We start from the raw sequence: 17,673 nt of genomic DNA on the forward strand, positions 1-17,673 counted from the left end.
TCTCTGTGAATGAGCAACTTCCCTCCTCCTTGCAGTCGTGCAATACGGTAGTTGAGATGAACTTCTCTTGCTCTTCGGACACTTCCGCAAGCACTGCGGCCGTCTCAGCAAGAAAAACATTGATGCGCAGAGTACACTCTGCTTCCGATGATACACCTTCTGCTTTGTTGGGGACTGTCACCCCTTACAATGACACTAATGGCGTCAGTCCAGCAACTGACCCGATGACTCCCACTGGTGAAACACTTTGCGATATCACAGACCGATATCCTTGTCTCAGTTTGCAGGTACTGAAGAGGTTGCCACATGCGGACGCGGTGGTGACTGACAGACCTCGACAGCCACTGAGGGTGTTGAAGCACAAACACCAGGAGATTTGGTTGAAAGGTTACAGCCATTCTCATAATAACGCGGCCACTGACAACTCGTACATAGGGTCCGACCTTTTCGTTTGCGCCTCGGACACCAACACCACCCGCTGGTGGGGGGGTCCCGAGACACAAAGGGGGTGAATAGTAGCCCAGACCCATGATGAGCCTCATCGAGGCCGGTGGGGGGGGGTCGAGACTACGGACAACACCGTACGAGGCCGCCAGAGCATAAATCAAATCTAGTTGTAAACTCCCCTATGAGAACGGTGAGGAGCAGACAGGCCCCTAGACGGGGATTATCTTAGAACACATCTAAGATAGTACTGAGGTGTACCACACTGGTCGTAAAGGAAGTCCAATGGACTTGTCCACCTCCAAAACAAATGGCAACAATAATCATTCCTTGCCATGTGTAGGTTAAACTACAATACAGCTAGTAATATACTCCAATCATGTGTTCCGGTAGATAATATTTCAGAATAAATCGGTAGGACAACTGGACCCCTTGAAGACCTGTACCAATACCACAGTCAGTCCAGCAACACTCAGTAAGAGGATTAGTAACCTCACAAGTTAAATTGCTATTGATAATAGCGACATAGGAGTCACTCAGAGTGCAACGCGTGGAGGGGAATCTCCATTGCACTCTTCCAATGGTTAACACACGTCACTAATAAATAGGACCCTCCATTCAGGAGGAAAATTATTAGAAGTCATGAACCATGATCACACCACGTACGACTGGTCTAATACTTAGAGTACTTCCGTCGTGAGGTTAGCTCCTCCGTGGATAACATAGCTATGAAATAGACTTCATACCTACCGCCACTACAATAGTGGAAGACACCGTGACTTGTAGAAAACTACTACAGACTCCCTTGACACCAATTCTGACTGACCTCCAGGCATTGACCTGAAAATTACCTGACTACGTCAGACTCATTCTGAACAAGTTGTAATCTGCCAGGATACTTGGTTTTCTTCCCTTGACATGCGCGATTGTGTAAGCATAAACGCACATGCACAACGGAACATCCAATTAGGATTTATGCTAGGATCACTTAAGGGTCCAAGCAAAATACCAGCCTTAGTAAAGTTGAACATTTACTTCTAGGCCTTTGACTCTACAGCACTTACCAGTTTTCTAACCAGAAGTCCGAGGTCATCCCTGTAGACTGCCCAAAACTAGTGCCTTACAGCTGTAGACTTATCATATAGTTGTCAACTTAGGATAGTACCCTAAGTGCCACCCCGCAAATTAGGAAAGCCCTAAATATGACATTAGACAATGCCATGATAGGGTAATTTTGCCAAGACCATGGACGTAGATAGAATACAGTCCAATTAGATGATTAAGGTGGCATAACTATATTTTGTTTTGTTTATGCTTTCATTCATTTTGTTTCATTTTCTTCGGCACATAGAAAGTGATAGAGCCATAAACAACTCCCCCATACAACCATCAGTTAGTGCCACAACGCCGCTCATTTGGGAGGAAATGTAATGATATATTTCATGAGTGTGTGTGCGTTGTTAACATCTGCCTAAGTTACTGCCCAGATATTCCAGTCTGGACGACCAGACGACGGGTCCGGAACGGCGATCCTAATCCGGACATCCGCTGCCGAGCCATGGAACGGACTTCTTCATTTGCAGAGAGCCTACCCGGGTCGACCACCAGAGGGGGGACTGCAATAGCAACCACCAACTGGACATCTGCTGCCCAGCCTTGGAGCGGACTTCTTCATTTGCAGACACCCTACCCGGGTCGACCGCCAGATGGGGACCACAACGATGATCCACAACCAGGACAACCCACGTTCATTTTTATGTTGGTTTACAACATGCAGGTTAATAGCAAGATTGAACCCAACATGGGGGGACTGTCATGACGTTGGCCTGTGGGTAAGGTTTATGACCCCCCCCCATAAATACCTTTCTCCCTTCCCCTCTCTGACCCTACTGAAGGACTTGAATAGCCTGTGTTAAATATAGAGAGTCTGGGAACATCAAACAAATGGGGAAAAGGAACCATATTTTGGTAATAAAACCAGTTGGAAATATGCTTGGGAACGTAATGAGTATGTATGTCAGTTCGGTTGTCATCTGAGACATTATGACTGATGACAGGACGACATAAACTGTACCTGAGAAAGTATACACCCTATAGTTATCAGAGTAACATGGAATTGTTATGCAATTGAAATGTTTGATATTGAAATTGTTTGTTAGGAGATTAAATGTAATTTTAGCTTCCAAATGAGAGATTTGGGTTTTCATAAGGAAAGTGCCCTGCTTGATCAGTGGCCCACCCCTGTGAAGAGGAGGGGTTATAAACGATGAAACACATCCTTCCCCCTCTCCACTATATAAGCCTTTGACGAAAAGATAACCACGTTGTTCCAGTACGTGAGGTCTGCAGCCTCTACGTTAGAAGGACACACATGTCAAGTACAGAACTAAGCCAACCTCAGCGTGAGCTTTGGTGGCGAATGGTATGAACTTTGAGCTTATTCACTACAGAAGTGATACTTCCTAGCCGTTGAGTTAGCAGCGGCCGCTGTAGACGTGGGCTAGAAAAGGACGGACGACGGATCCAGTCTAACAACCAGACGAAGATACCACCACGTATCCACTTTACCACCATTGACATTCTTCAGAGGACAGGAAGATCTGTTGGCCAACCCGGCCAGCATCTACGACCAATCTACCGAAGTGCAGCTCAGAGTAAATATTTATTGCATTTTCCTTTTTCAAATGGGCGGTAATTTAGAATGCATAAGATAATGTATTTATGATAGCATAGCTGCTGTTTCTTTATTCCTAAGTCTTCCCGCTCTTTCATTCAAGCCCAACCCCCTTTCCTTTGTGTAACCAGCCATCATGTATGACATCATGTGTATTCGGTGTATTTGTAATTCTGTGTGATAAGTTTAGGTATTTAGTAAATAAATAATTAAACCCAATTTGGTATTGCTGATTCAACTTGTTAGCCAGGGTTCGTGAAGATAGCCAAGAATTTACAACTTTCATTATGAGACTGAAAATAAGATAAGGGTTAATATTGACTGCTACCGATGTAAAGTATTACTAAGTATTTTAAGAGTTTATTCGGAAGATAACGGCTCTATAAACGTTCTTCCGTGGTGCCCCGACTTTCTAGTTAATTACATTTACATGATTAGCTTAATCAGGTAATATTAATTACAGAGAAAGAATTTTATAGGTTAGCATGTCATATCACTTAATCCGGCATAGCCAAAGACACGACACTATATACTGGTCAGTATAGGAAAAACTATGTATACTAGAGAAAACAGTTCAGCTCTAGTTGTTGTTTAATCTGTAACGGTTACATAAACTTTTTACTTGCTATGACTGTGATATGTTGTTGTTTATCTACCTTAGTTGAATGTACTCTGGATAAGAGTGTCTGCTAAATGAACAAAATGTAAATGTGAAAATAAACATACATCTATTGGCCACGTTTCAGGCGGAGCTCACTAGAATAATTCTCAGCATGCTTTGCAATTGTTCATTTTTACATATGCATTTATATTTTGTTAATTTAGCAGGCGCTCTTATCACACCATAGTGCATTAGACCTCTGATACCAACGCAGGTTGAAAGGGGGCCACAAAATTGTGAACCGTTATAAAAACGTTATAGAAAAGTATTTTGTATGTTGTTACAAAATACATTGGGGTGTAGTTCAGCCAAGTGTTTTACAAATTACTTAGAAGTAATTGAAATACATATCTCAAATACATGCAACACAAATACTGCCCATCTCTGACTGTAATTATCTGCCACTTGGGATTTTATATGAATGTGTTGCATAAAATGCACTTAATCATGTGTGTTTATGACGCCCCCCATAAATACCTTTCCCCCTTTTCTCTCCACTCTACAGAATGGACTCTTGGAAAGCCTTGTGTTACCACAGGAAAGTCTACACATTCTAGTTATCAGATTCACATGGAATTGTTGTGCAATTTAAATGTTTAAATATGAAACTATTTGTGAAATGATGAAATGTAATTTTAGCCTCCTAAATAAGATTGTTTCATAGTAAAACGTAGGTCCAGTCCGTGGCCACACCCAAGTGAACAGACATTGGTTGAGAACTATGAAACATACCCTTCTCTCCCCCAATACAAAAGCCTGTTGACGGATGTAAACCTCAGTTCTCGATGATGTGAGGACTGGTGTCCGTACGTTTAAAAGGGATAATTTCAACTACACCCTAACAAAATTAACATTTAGTTCCAGAAATGTTAGGACTGCTGTCCTAACGTTTAATAGGGCGAATTTCAACGTGGAGGTGACGATCACCACGCTGGAATGGTGAATTTCGAATAGACCAGCCAGAATACAGTGCAAGCTGATTATGGCAACTTGGTATGAACTTTGAACTATTATTCACTAAAGAAGAAGTGATACCTCCTAGACGTTGAGTTATCAGCTGCAGCTGTAAACGTATGTGGCCTAGGAAAGGACAGACAATCTCCTAAGAACAACAGGGTACTTTAACGTATCCGCTCTACAACACTACGACCAGAAAGATTCTTCAAAAGGACAATGGTGATCTCTGCTGGGAAAACCAGTCTTCAATCTTCGACCCATCTATCGAAGTGGAGCTCAGAGTAAATATATATCTTGCATTTTCCTTTTCCGAAAGGGCGGTTATTAGAATGCATAATATTCTGTATTTACGGTAGCATAGCGTCTCAAGGTCCGATAGAGACCCAATCCCTTTGTCCCTCAGTCTTCCCGCTCTTTCATTCAAACCCAACCCCCTTCCTTTGTGTAACCAGCCATCATTATCGGGTTAGCCCACTAGGGGCTTTTCATGACATGATTAGTAATCGATGTATGATCTATCCTGTGTGTGTGTATATATATTTATATATATATATATATATATATATATATATATATATATATAATTCTGTGTGATTATTTAGGTATTTAGTAAATAAGTAATTAAGCCAATTTGTGTATTGCTGATTCAACTTGTTAGTTAGGGTTCATGCAGATAACCAAGTACTTACGACAATCAGAATGAGACCGATCAAGGTGACGATTAATAATTGACTGCTATTGATATAAAAGATCTTCAGATCTTTAAGAGAGTGGATTCAGGAGATAACCGCTCTATATAAATGAATGCTTCCGTGGTGCCCCAGGTTATTAATGGTTTAATTGTTGCATGGTTTAATTCAATCACGTAATCAATTAAACGTTAGGTAATTGATTTGATAAAATAGCATGTCATAATTGAATCATAGTCAGAAACCACAGTTGTGTGCATTGAGATTAAAAAGGGGTAATCTGCGATAGATTTTTTAAAGAATATAATTTATAAATGCCTCATGAGCTTAGTTCAATTGTGCTAGACCATCAGAACCCACAATATACGCTTGTTTTGTTTGTAAACAAAGTAATTGTAAACTAACACTGTATAGCCTCAAAACTTCGTTAAAACTATGATTTTGATCTTGTGAATGGTCCGTCCTTGCATCCATAGTCCTGTCTATGAATTTGAGAGTGGTTATATTTCTCCAGTCCCATCACTCAGCTATTTACCAAATCAGTGGTGGGGTGAACACTTTGCTATTGTTTGAACTGCAGATTGCTCCATTAAGGATATGTAAACCACAAGTATGATAAAGAATAGATAAAGAAAGTAGAGATAAAGCCATATCCTCAGGAAGACAGCAGGAGGAAACAATTTAGGAAGCTATCACATTTTAGTTGTTTTAACGAAATACAGTGATTTAGATGGTTGATAACATGGTTCAATAATCAATTACTCTTTAAGTCAAACATACAGATGGAACTGAAGCTATTAATTTATTAGGTCTTAGTACACTCAGTGACAATCAGTTGTATTTTTAGGCTGAGCATTGTATGTACTGATACATATGTCACACTGCACCAGATGGTGGGCTATTCTCTGTGTGGATTGTGACCTGGATGATGTGATGAGATGAATAGACATGGTGGAGAAATGATATGGAGAGGATAGAAAGAGGATTTGTGACTAGATAAGTTAGAAATGGGTGAAGGTGGTGGTGGGATGAGGGATGAGGGGTCAGGGTTGAGGTGGGAGGGAGGGAGAGGTCTGTGAGGAAAAATACCTATAAGGCACATCTAACCAGGACAGAGGCAACATCTCCGCAACTCTGATATTCTCCCTCAAACAATAGCGTCTCATTGAGATGCACACAATGCAACAACAACAGCCATGGTAGGTACTCACCATCTCCTTGAAGGCGTTCTCCATGGCTCCCATCACCAGGCTATCGTGCTGGATCTTCTTCTCTGTGAAGAACCTCTGTGGTGGAGGGGTGCAGGGGGAGCTGGGGGCGCCAACGGCTCCACGGAGTGATGCGGCCCGGGTCAGAGTGGCCCGGTGGATCCCGGGGGTCATGTGGTGGTTAGACTCCTCACCGAAGATGGTGGGTGGTAAAACGACATGGTTCCTTAGGACCTCGAGGACAGACTGGAGATGCTTGACGATGTGGTGTTGGAGGAGCTTGGAGGCCACAACTGCAGCCCCGGAGCCAGCGTGGCCGTCGAACAATGCCCAGTAGTAGAATACCAGACTCTCTGAGTCCTGTAGGGATGTGAGTGTGTGTGTGTGTGTGTGTGTGTGTGTGTGTGTGGGGGGGGGGGGGACAATATAAATATGTTTGCTTCGAAATAGAATAGAATGGATACTTTGTAGTCTATTTTTCAATAGCATTGATAGCATTGATTTGCTATCAGAATAATAAATAAAAAACGTAACCTTTATTTAACTAGGTAAGTCAGTTACAGTGATGGCCTACACCACCAAACCCGGACGACGCTGGGCCAATTGTGCGCCACCCTATGGGACTCCCAATCACGGCCGGTTATGATACAGTCTGGATTCAAACCAGGGTGTATGTAGTGACGCGATGCAGTACTGTAGACAGTGCCTTAGACCGCTGCGCCACTCAGGAGGCTATTGTGTTTAATTTGATCAAATATTTTCCTGGAGGTGGCCGACGGGAGCATGTCAGATTAATATGCTTAATCTAATTTAAACTGATTATTTTCATGGTGTTTAGTCACAGTTCATCCTTCATTCAGGAGGATTTCTAAATGGGTTATCAAACTACCGTAGTTATAACTAGCCAACTGTTGCTTTAATACAGTATGTACAAAGTCTATCGTGCCAGTCAATGTAGTACCAGGCCCATGTGTTTCTGGCCAAGAGCTAAACTTGCCAGAAACCTGTCTGTTTGTCCCTAGAAGGGCTCTATAAGAGGATCAGTGTATACACATTAAACTCTACATAATAAACCATCCCCACTCATTCACCCACACTAGTGTTTCAACGGACTTGCCTGCTATTATTAGATACATCAGCACATCTTCTCAGAGCACTAAGTAATCAACTGAGAGAGAAAGAGTTGCTTGAATGACACATGACCCCTGTTGAACATTCAGTACATAAGGTTGTTGAGTTCTGCCCCCTCTCTCCCTGTGTGTGTGTGTGTGTGTGTGTGTGTGTGTGTGTGTGTGTGTGTGTGTGTGTGTGTGTGTGTGTGTGTGTGTGTGTGTGTGTGTGTGTGTGTGTGCACTGTGGGTTTGCAACAAGCCCCATTCAACAACTACCAAAAAAGGTGAGGAAATTATGTCAGAGTAGAGGCAATTATGGTATCAAACAACTGGAGGTTACATGTGTACCCTGCTGCTTCAAATACAAAAGCATTAAAACTATGGCAGAAAAGATTAAGGTAATGTATTGCATGAGCGGATAAGAGCAACGAAAAACAAAGCTGAAATGTTGGTGTTAAGACATTTCGGTTTGTTTTGTAGGAGTCATGTAACGAGCTCGCTCTGTAAAACAGCAATACTGGAGTAACGCATCATGACTCACTCTGACCAATCACATGTGTACGCTACAGAGGTCAAACCAATCACTGAGCAGCGCTGTGATGTGCCTGCTGGCACTGGCTGAGTGATAGTCATCCCTGGCCTGCTCAGGGCAATAGGCAACACAGGAAGCAGTAGACCAGAGACCACTGACATCCTCTCTAGAGAAGGTATAGGATTCTGAGAAAAAGAAAGGCCAGTGGATGTGCATGGCCTATGGGTTAAATCTCAACAGTATCATGGATTAAGGGAAAGAGACAAGTGTGTCTGTGTGCTTACGCATAGATAGAGAGAATGTGTGGAAGAGAGAGAGAGAAAGAGAGACAAAGAGTGTGTGTGTGTGTACAGTGCATTCGGAAAGTATTCAGACCACTTGACTTTTTCCATATTTTGTTACGTTACAGCCTTATTTTAAAATTGACAATAGTTTTTTCCCTCAATCTACACACAATGCCCCATAATGACAAAGCAAAAAACAGGTTTTTAGAAATGTGACATTTACATAAGTATTCAGACCCTTTACTCAGTACTTTGTTGAAGCACCTTTGGCAGTGATTACAATCTCGAGTCTTCTTGGATATGACGCTACAAGCTTGGCACACCTGTATTTGGGGAGTTTCTCCCATTCTTCTCTGCAGATCCTCTCAAGCTCTGTCAGGTTGGATGGTGAGCGTCACAGCACAGCTATTTTCAGGTCTTTCCAGAGATGTTTGATCGTGGTTCAAGTCCGGACTCTGGCTGGGCCACTCAAGGACATTAAGAGACTTGTCCCAAAGCCACTCCTGAATTGCCTTGGCTTTGTGCTTAGGGTCTTTATCCTGTTGGAAGGTGAACCTTTGCCCCAGTCTGAGGTCCTGAGCGCTCTGGAGCAAGTTTTCATCCAGGATCTTGCTGTACTTTGCTCATCTTTCCCTTGATTCTGACTAGTCTTAGAGTCCTTGTCGCTGAAAAACATCCCCTAAGCATAATGCTGCAACCACCATGCTTCACAGTAGGGTTGGTGAAGACGTGACGCTTGGCATTCAGGCCAAAGAGTTCAATCTTGGTTTCATCAGACCAGAGAATCTTGTTTCTCATGGTGATGAGAGTATTTAGGTGCCTTTTGGCAAACTCCAAGCAGGCTGTCATGTGCCTTTTACTGATGAGTTGCTTCTGTCTGAACACTCTACCATAAAGGCCTAATTGGTGGAGTGCTGCAGAGATTGTTGTCCTTATGAAAGTTTCTCCCATCTCCACAGAGGTACTCTGGAGCTCTGTCAGAGTGACCATCGGGTTCTTGGTCACCTCCCTGACCAAGGCCCTTCTCCCCCGATTGCTCAGTTTGGCCTGGCGGCCAGCTCTAGGAAGAGTCTTGGTGGTTCCAAACTTCTTCCATTTAAGAATGATGGAAGATACTGTGTTCTTTGAGACCTTCTTTTGGACCTACAGAAATGTTTTGGTACACTTCCCCAGATCTGTGCCTCGACACAATCCTGTCTTGGAGCTCTACAGACAATTCCATCAACCTCATGGCTTGGTTACTGCTTTGACATGCACTGTCAACTGTGGGACCTTATGTATACAGGTGTGTGCCTTTCCAAATCATGTCCAATTAATTGAATTCACCACAGGTGGACACAAATCAAGTTGTAGAAACATCTTAAGGATGATCAATGGAAACAGTAGGCACCAGAGCTCAATTTTGAGTCTCATAGCAAAGGCCCTGAATACTTATGCAAATAAGGTATTTCTGTTTTTTATTTTTAATACATTTGCAAAATTTCTAAAAACCTGTTTTTGTTTTGTCATTATGGGGTATTGTGTGTAGATTGATGAGGGATATTTTTTTATTTATTCCATTTTAGAATAAGGCTGTTACGTAACAAAATGTGGAAAAAGTCATGGGGTCTGAATACTTTCCGAATGCTCTGTACATGTATGGGCACCCATGTGTGTGTGTGCCTGTGTGTGTTTGCCTCTGTCTCTCACAGCGCTGTTCTCCTTCAACCCCAGGTCTTCTCCGTTGGGCAGCGAGGATCTTCTCTTGGCGGTGGGGGTCTTAATGGGGGTGGTGGAGTCTCCTGGTCTCTTTCTCACCACCACCACCTCACAACACGCCTGGTCCTCATTCAGGGAACTCTTACCTGCGTTGATCACCCTGGAGGAGAGGGGAGCACATATCAAACACACAGGATTAGCTACTTACACTCTTAGAAATAAGGGTAAGGGGTCATTCTATTTAATTTTAATCACTTTTTGACCGCACCCCATTTGATTTGAACAAAACTTGCCATGCGTAGAATTAGTCAGAAAGTTACATTTTTTAACTGAATGCCAAAACATTAAGGATATAGAGGTGCTCAAAGTTGAACCATTTTGCATACCCCACCCTACCATTAGACAGATTGACTTTGATATCATTTAAAAGCTTACAAACAGGGTTTTCAAACAATTTAATAATGTATTGAAAAAAAGGGTTTTAATAAACATGCAATTTTAAACCTTTAACATCAATTATCAAAAAACGCTTCAACTCCATTTTTTTTCACCCTACGGTTAGGCTACAAATAGTTCCCTGGGCCCAGTTTTCAAAAGGTTTTCTGATTTGGATTTCAGGAATCGGATAGGATTAAATGCATAGAAATATATTGAATAGAATGGGCATCCCAATTCTTGTCAACGATACGCCCATTCTATTCATTGTATTTCTATGCATTTAATCCTATCCGAGTGCCGAATCCGATTAGATAACATTTTAAAAACTGGGCCCTGGGGTACAAAAATATCAAAATACACATCGTGTACCTTCAGAGGCACACAATGATCTCACATGGTTCTGTTTGTACCTTTTTGGGTACTTCTATGGATAATCTAGTATAAATGGTACATTTCTGTGACCAATATTTTGAATATAAAAATGGAACAATCACACTCCAAGGTGAAGGTACATTTCTGTTTCCCAGGGTACAAACATATTTTCTGAACCCTCAATACCCACCATAAAGTGCAATGAGGACTTTATTCCACTTAAAAGGAACTAATGGCTTTGTCACTGTGGCGGTATCTTTAAAGGCAAATATGTATTTCCCAGCATGCTCTATATAAGGTAGATGTTTTATTTTTGAATATCTGTGCTTTTGCTTATACATTGATTAATCTTATGCTATACAAAGATAAATAACATACATTTTTCTAAACTAATCCAATAGTTGGATTTTTTGCACCCGTTACTGAAATAGTTCCAGTTTAAATGGCTTAGGTACTCTCCTGTATGTTTCTTACGCTGGCAGTCATACAAATTCCAACTGTTTAGATAGCCTAACTCTGGCTGGAGTCCAATAGGAATTACACATCACTTTGTAAGCCAGAATAATGTGACTTGCAGGTAGGGTAACTACTTACAAGCCTGATATGACCTGTAAACCATGAGTTTCAGGCCACTGAATTAGGGTAAAACTAGGCCTCAAAATAAGGCCTTATGAGCTATGTAATTTGTCATAAAGAGTTACATCTGAATGATGTTTGCCTAGGAATTCACTCAGGCCACAGGACTGAAAATGAAAGAATGAATTAAGAACGGTCACAAAAAAAACAGTCATGGGTGGTAATTAACCTGTTAGGGCTAGGGGGCAGTATTGACACGGCTGGATAAAAAAAACATACCCGATTTAATCTGGTTACCACTCCTACCCAGTAACTAGAATATGCATATACTTATTACATATGGATAGAAAACACCCTACATTTTCTAAAACTGTTTGAATGGTGTCTGTGAGTATAACATAACTCATTTGGCAGGCAAAACCCTGAGACATTTTCTGACAGGAAGTGGATACCTGATGTGTTGTATTACCTTTAAACCTATCCCATTGAAAAACACAGGGGCTGAGGAATATTTTGGCACTTCCTATTGCTTCCACTAGATGTCACCAGCCTTTACAAAGTGTTTTGAGTCTTCTGGAGGGAGATCTGACCGAACAAGAGCCATGGAACGATGATGGCCCATTAGACACCTGGCGCGCGAGTTCATGTTGGGTACCCTCGTTCCAATACGTTATAAAAGAGTATGCATTCGTCCACCTTGAATATTATTCATGTTCTGGTTAAAAAAAGGCCCTAATGATTTATGCTATACAACGTTTGACATGTTTGAACGAACGTAAATATATTTTTTCCCCTCGTTCATGACGAGAAGTCCGGCTGGCTTAGATCATGTGCTAACAAGACGGAGATTTTTGGACATAAATGATGAGCTTTTTTGAACAAAACTACATTCGTTATGGACCTGTGATACCTGGAAGTGACATCTGATGAAGAGAATCAAAGGTAATGGATTATTTACATAGTATTTTCGATTTTAGATCTCCCCAACATGACGTCTAGTCTGTATCGCAACGCGTATTTTTCTGGGCGCAGTGCTCAGATTATTGCAAAGTGTGATTTCCCAGTAAGGTTATTTTTAAATCTGGCAAGTTGATTGCGTTCAAGAGATGTAAATCTATAATTCTTTAAATGACAATATAATATTTTACCAATGTTTTCTAATTTTAATTATTTAATTTGTGGCGCTGACTTGACTGCCGGTTATTGGAGGGAAACGATTTCCTCAACATCAATGCCATAGTAAAACGCTGTTTTTGGATATAAATATGAACTTGATAGAACTAAAAATGCATGCATTGTCTAACATAATGTCCTAGGAGTGTCATCTGATGGAGATTGTAAAAGGTTAGTGCATCATTTTAGCTGGTTTTATGGTTTTGGTGACCCTGTCTTTGAATTGACAAAACATTACACACAACTCTTGTAAATGTACTGTCCTAACATACTCTAAATTTATGCTTTCGCCGTAAAACCTTTTTGAAATCGTAAAACGTGGTTAGATTAAGGAGATGTTTATCTTTCAAAGGGTGTAAAATAGTTGTATGTTTGAAAAATTTGAATTTTGACATTTATTTGGATTCAAATTTGCCGCTCTTGAAATGCACCTGCTGTTGATGGAGTGCACCACGGGTGGGACGCTTGCGTCCCACCTAGCCCATAGAGGTTAACAATTCACTTGAAAAGGCAAGGCACACTGGGAAATTATATTGGAGGCGTGGCTTTCAGTCAATTATTTTTAGCCAACCGTTAGTGGAAGTGTTGTACCATTTTAAGTGGTCAATGGTAGAGTGGTCACAGGTACATTTTTGCCATTTACAATAAATAAATGGCTCTTTCACTGTGGTGGTACCCTACAAAGGCAAAATGTACCTATTATAAAAGGCATTCTTCTGTACCTGTTGACTATGTGTAAGAAAGGTAATATCTGAAATATTATGTACCTATAACTAAAAGGTACAAAGGTGTATCTTACATGGTACCACTACAGTGACTAGTGTTTGTACCCCTTTAAGAACAAATCTAAACCTTTGTTTCTAGGAGTATAGCATGAAGAAAAAAATTAACTGGTCTTGTAAAAGCATCCAGAAGTTACAGCCGTACAGGCAACAGATAATAAACAGCGCACAAACGCACAGCTCTGACTCATCCTTCCCCTATAGGGAGATGCCATCTAAGAGTTCTTTCATGAGTTTTCATCCTTTTACCTTAGCACATTTAATTGCAACTATGATGGTGATACAATATTGATTACAATTATCATCATGAATATTAAGGCTATACGCACTACATGTTACACACAGACACTCAACCATGCAAATTGGCGGGGTTATTATTTATTTGGACAGCACACATTATAGTCTTCCTCTTATCCTCTTGAGGATACAATCCCGCTAATGGGATTGGTTGGACAACAACCAGTGAGATAGCACGGCGCGATATTCAAAACAAAATAATCTCAAAATTAAAATTCAAGTATTATACGGCATTTTAAAGATACTCTACTCGTTAATCCAATCACATTTTGAAATAAGACAAAGACTTTACGGTGAAAGAAAAACATTAGATTATTTTAGCATAGCATCTCAGCAAAAAAAAAAAACATTTTCCAAGCACGATAGCCATCACAAAACCAGATATACAGCTAAAATTAAGCACTAACCTTTGACAATCTTCATCAGATGACACTCCTAGGACATCATGTTAGACAATACATGCATTTTTTGTTCGATCAAGTTTATATTTATATCCAAAAACCCAATTTTTACATTGGCGCGTGACGTTCAGAAAATGTTTTCTCCCCATAACTTCCGGTGAATAGGCACATTTAATTTACGGAAGAACTCATAAACGTTGAAAAATGTTATAACAATTATTTAAAGAATTAGAGATAATCTACTCCTTTATGCAACCACTTTGTCAGATTTCAAAATAACGTTACGGAAAAAGCACATTGTTCAATATTCTGAGTACAGAATTTAGCCTTCAATGCTAAGCTATAGAGTTAGCCTACAACCACGGCGTCGACAAATCTCTAATAATATGTTCGAAATATTTACTTACCTTTGCTGATCTTCGGCGGAATGCACTCGGATGGGCACCCACTTCCACAAGAAATGTTCATTTGTTCTGCAAAGCCCATAATTTATTTCCAAATACGTCCGTTTTGTTGACCCATCCAGAACACTTTACAATGCCATGTGGCGTGGACGCAAATCCGTAGACGAAATGTCCAAAAGTTCCATTACCGTTTGTAGAAACACATCAAACGATGTTTACAATCAATCCTTTAGGGTATTTTTACCGTAAAATTGCGATCATTTTACACGGGTATAGGTATTCGTCATACAAGAAAAATAAAACAACAGCTAAGTCACGTGGATGCGCGTCATAAGACACCTGATGTCAGACTGGCCAGGGATTGAACGAGACAGAATTTTCTGCCCGGTTACAGATGACGGATGAAAGCAGTTCCTAAAGATTGTTGACAGCCAATGGAAGAGTCAGGAGGTGCAACGTAAATCCTATGTCATTGTAGTTTTCCAAGGGATTCTAAACAAAAACTACATTTCGAATTTCTCCCACTTCCTGACTAAATTTTTCTCAGTTTTTTTGCCTGCTATATGAGTTCTGTTATACTCACAGACACCATTCAAACAGTTTCAGAATCTTCAGAGTGTTTTCTATTCAAATATACTAATAATATGCATATTCAATTTTCTGGGCCAGAGTAGTAACCTGTTTAACCTGTTATGGCTAGGGGGCAGTATTTTCACGGCTGGATAAAAAACATACCCGATTTAATCTGGTTACTACTCCTGCCCAGTAACTAGAATATGCATATAATTATTGGCTTTGGATAGAAAACACTCCAAAGTTTCTAAAACTGTTTGAATGGTGTCTGTGAGTATAACAGAACTCATATGGCAGGCAAAAACCTGAGAAGATTTCATGCAGGAAGTGTCCTGTCTGACAAGGTGTCGTTCTTCTTGTCTCTGTTTATTGAAAAGTGAGGATCTTAGCTGTCCCGTGACACTTCCTACGGCTGCCATAGGCTCTCAGAAGGCGGCAAAACGCTGAATCGTGGCTTTGCAGGCTCTGGCTGAAAAAAAGTAGCGCGTTTGGGTAGTGGCTGGTTACAGTACTGTGAGACTCAGGCTCGTGCCCGCGTCGACCGAAAGCTTTGTTTTCTTTCCTCTGTTTAGCTAAATGGACATTCCCGGTCGGAATATTATCGCTTTTTTACGAGAAAAATGGCACAAAAATTGATTTTAAACAGCGGTTGACATGCTTCGAAGTACGGTAATGGAATATTTCGATTTTTGTTGTCACGAATTGCGCCATGCGCGCGACCCTGATTTACCATTTCGGATAGTGTCTGGGACGCACGAACAAAACGCCGCTATTCGGATATAACGATGGATTATTTTGGACCAAACCAACATTTGTTATTGAAGTAGCAGTCCTGGGAGTGCATTCTGACGAAGACAACAAAAGGTAATCAAACTTTTATAATAGTAAATCTGATATTGGTGAGTGCTAAACTTGCCGGGTGTCTAAATAGCTAGCCCGTGATGGCTGGGCTATGTACTTAGAATATTGCAAAATGTGCTTTCACCAAAAAGCTATTTTAAAATCGGACATATCGAGTGCATAGAGGAGTTCTGTATCTATAATTCTTAAAATAATTGTTATGCTTTTTGTGAACGTTTATCGTGAGTAATTTAGTAAATTGTTAGCAAATTCCCCGGAAGTTTGGGGGTATCTAGTTCTGAACGTCACATGCTAATGTAAAAAGCTGTTTTTTGATATAAATATGAACTTGATTGAACAAAACATGCATGTATTGTATAACATAATGTCCTAGGTGTGTCATCTGATGAAGATCATCAAAGGTTAGTGCTGCATTTAGCTGTCTTCTGGGTTTTTGTGACATTATATGCTAGCTTGAAAAATGGGTGTCTGATTATTTCTGGCTTGGTACTCTGCTGACATAATCTAATGTTTTTCTTTCGCTGTAAAGCCTTTTTGAAATCGGACAGTGTGGTTAGATAAAGGAGAGTCTTGTCTTTAAAATGCTGTGAAATAGTCATATGTTTGAAAAATTGAAGTTTTTGTATTTTGAGGAATTTGTAATTCGCGCCACGCCTATCATTGGATATTGGAGCAGGTGTTCCGCTAGCGGAACGTCTAGATGTAAGAGGTTAAATTGGGTACGTTTTTCATCCGGCCGTGAAAATACTGCCCCCTAGCCCTAGAGTGTGTACAGACATCGTACACACTCTCACTAAATCACATCCAATATCATACACATCAACTTACTCAGATTTACTACACACATAATATTTTGTCTCACTTTTCAAACATCTGTGGCATTGGCTCACAGGCAAACAGGCAAGGGAATAAAACACATATTGCTAGAACCTATTTCTTGAATTCTAAATATCAGACATTTGAAAGCTCTAGTTTTGACCGTCACAATACCTCTGATGGCAGTAACTTTACAAGCACTAATTATGGTCAATTTAGACCGAGAATAGTATCTACTTATTGTAAGTAAGGGGTGAAATAAGTATAGCCAGTTATAAATGTAACGGTTTAGCAGATTATAAAAAAATAAGATCAGTCTTTACGTGGCTAAAAGAAAAGGAATATAACATATTCTGTTTACAGGAAACTCACTCTACATCCTTAGATGAAGTTTCGTGGAAAAAGGAAATGGATGATGAAGTAATTTTCTGTCATGGACAAAGCAACTCAAAAGGTGTGATGAAATGAATTAACATAAATTTAGATCTGAATAGATCTGCAAACAGTTAGGAATGATCTTTTTGAATATGAAAGTCGACGAAAAAGAGATTTGGCTCATTAATCTATATGGTCCAAATCAGGATGATCCATACTGCTATGAAAATATTTATACCAATTGATTGAACCTACAGGCAACAAATGATAAAAGAATTATGGTAGGATATTAAGTACCTGAATGGACCGTAAAGAAAATCACTCTACAAACTATCATCACCGTGCC

The 17,673-nt window shown here is 40.4% G+C and overlaps 1 protein-coding gene across 1 annotated transcript in view; it reads right to left on the reverse strand.

Annotated features, from left to right (window-relative positions):
* LOC106575999 (protein phosphatase 1H) overlaps nucleotides 1-17,673 on the reverse strand; it is a 66,724-nt gene that overhangs the window by 36,166 nt on the left and 12,885 nt on the right. The window contains exons 2-3 of the mRNA XM_014152795.2: nucleotides 10,251-10,419; nucleotides 6,637-6,993 (exon numbers count right to left, since the gene is read on the reverse strand). Of these exons, the coding sequence (XP_014008270.1) occupies nucleotides 6,637-6,993; nucleotides 10,251-10,419 (526 nt within the window). The remainder of the gene's footprint in view (nucleotides 1-6,636; nucleotides 6,994-10,250; nucleotides 10,420-17,673) is intronic.

Source organism: Salmo salar, chromosome ssa17, assembly GCF_905237065.1.
Source record: "Salmo salar chromosome ssa17, Ssal_v3.1, whole genome shotgun sequence".
Classification (NCBI taxonomy): domain Eukaryota; kingdom Metazoa; phylum Chordata; class Actinopteri; order Salmoniformes; family Salmonidae; genus Salmo; species Salmo salar.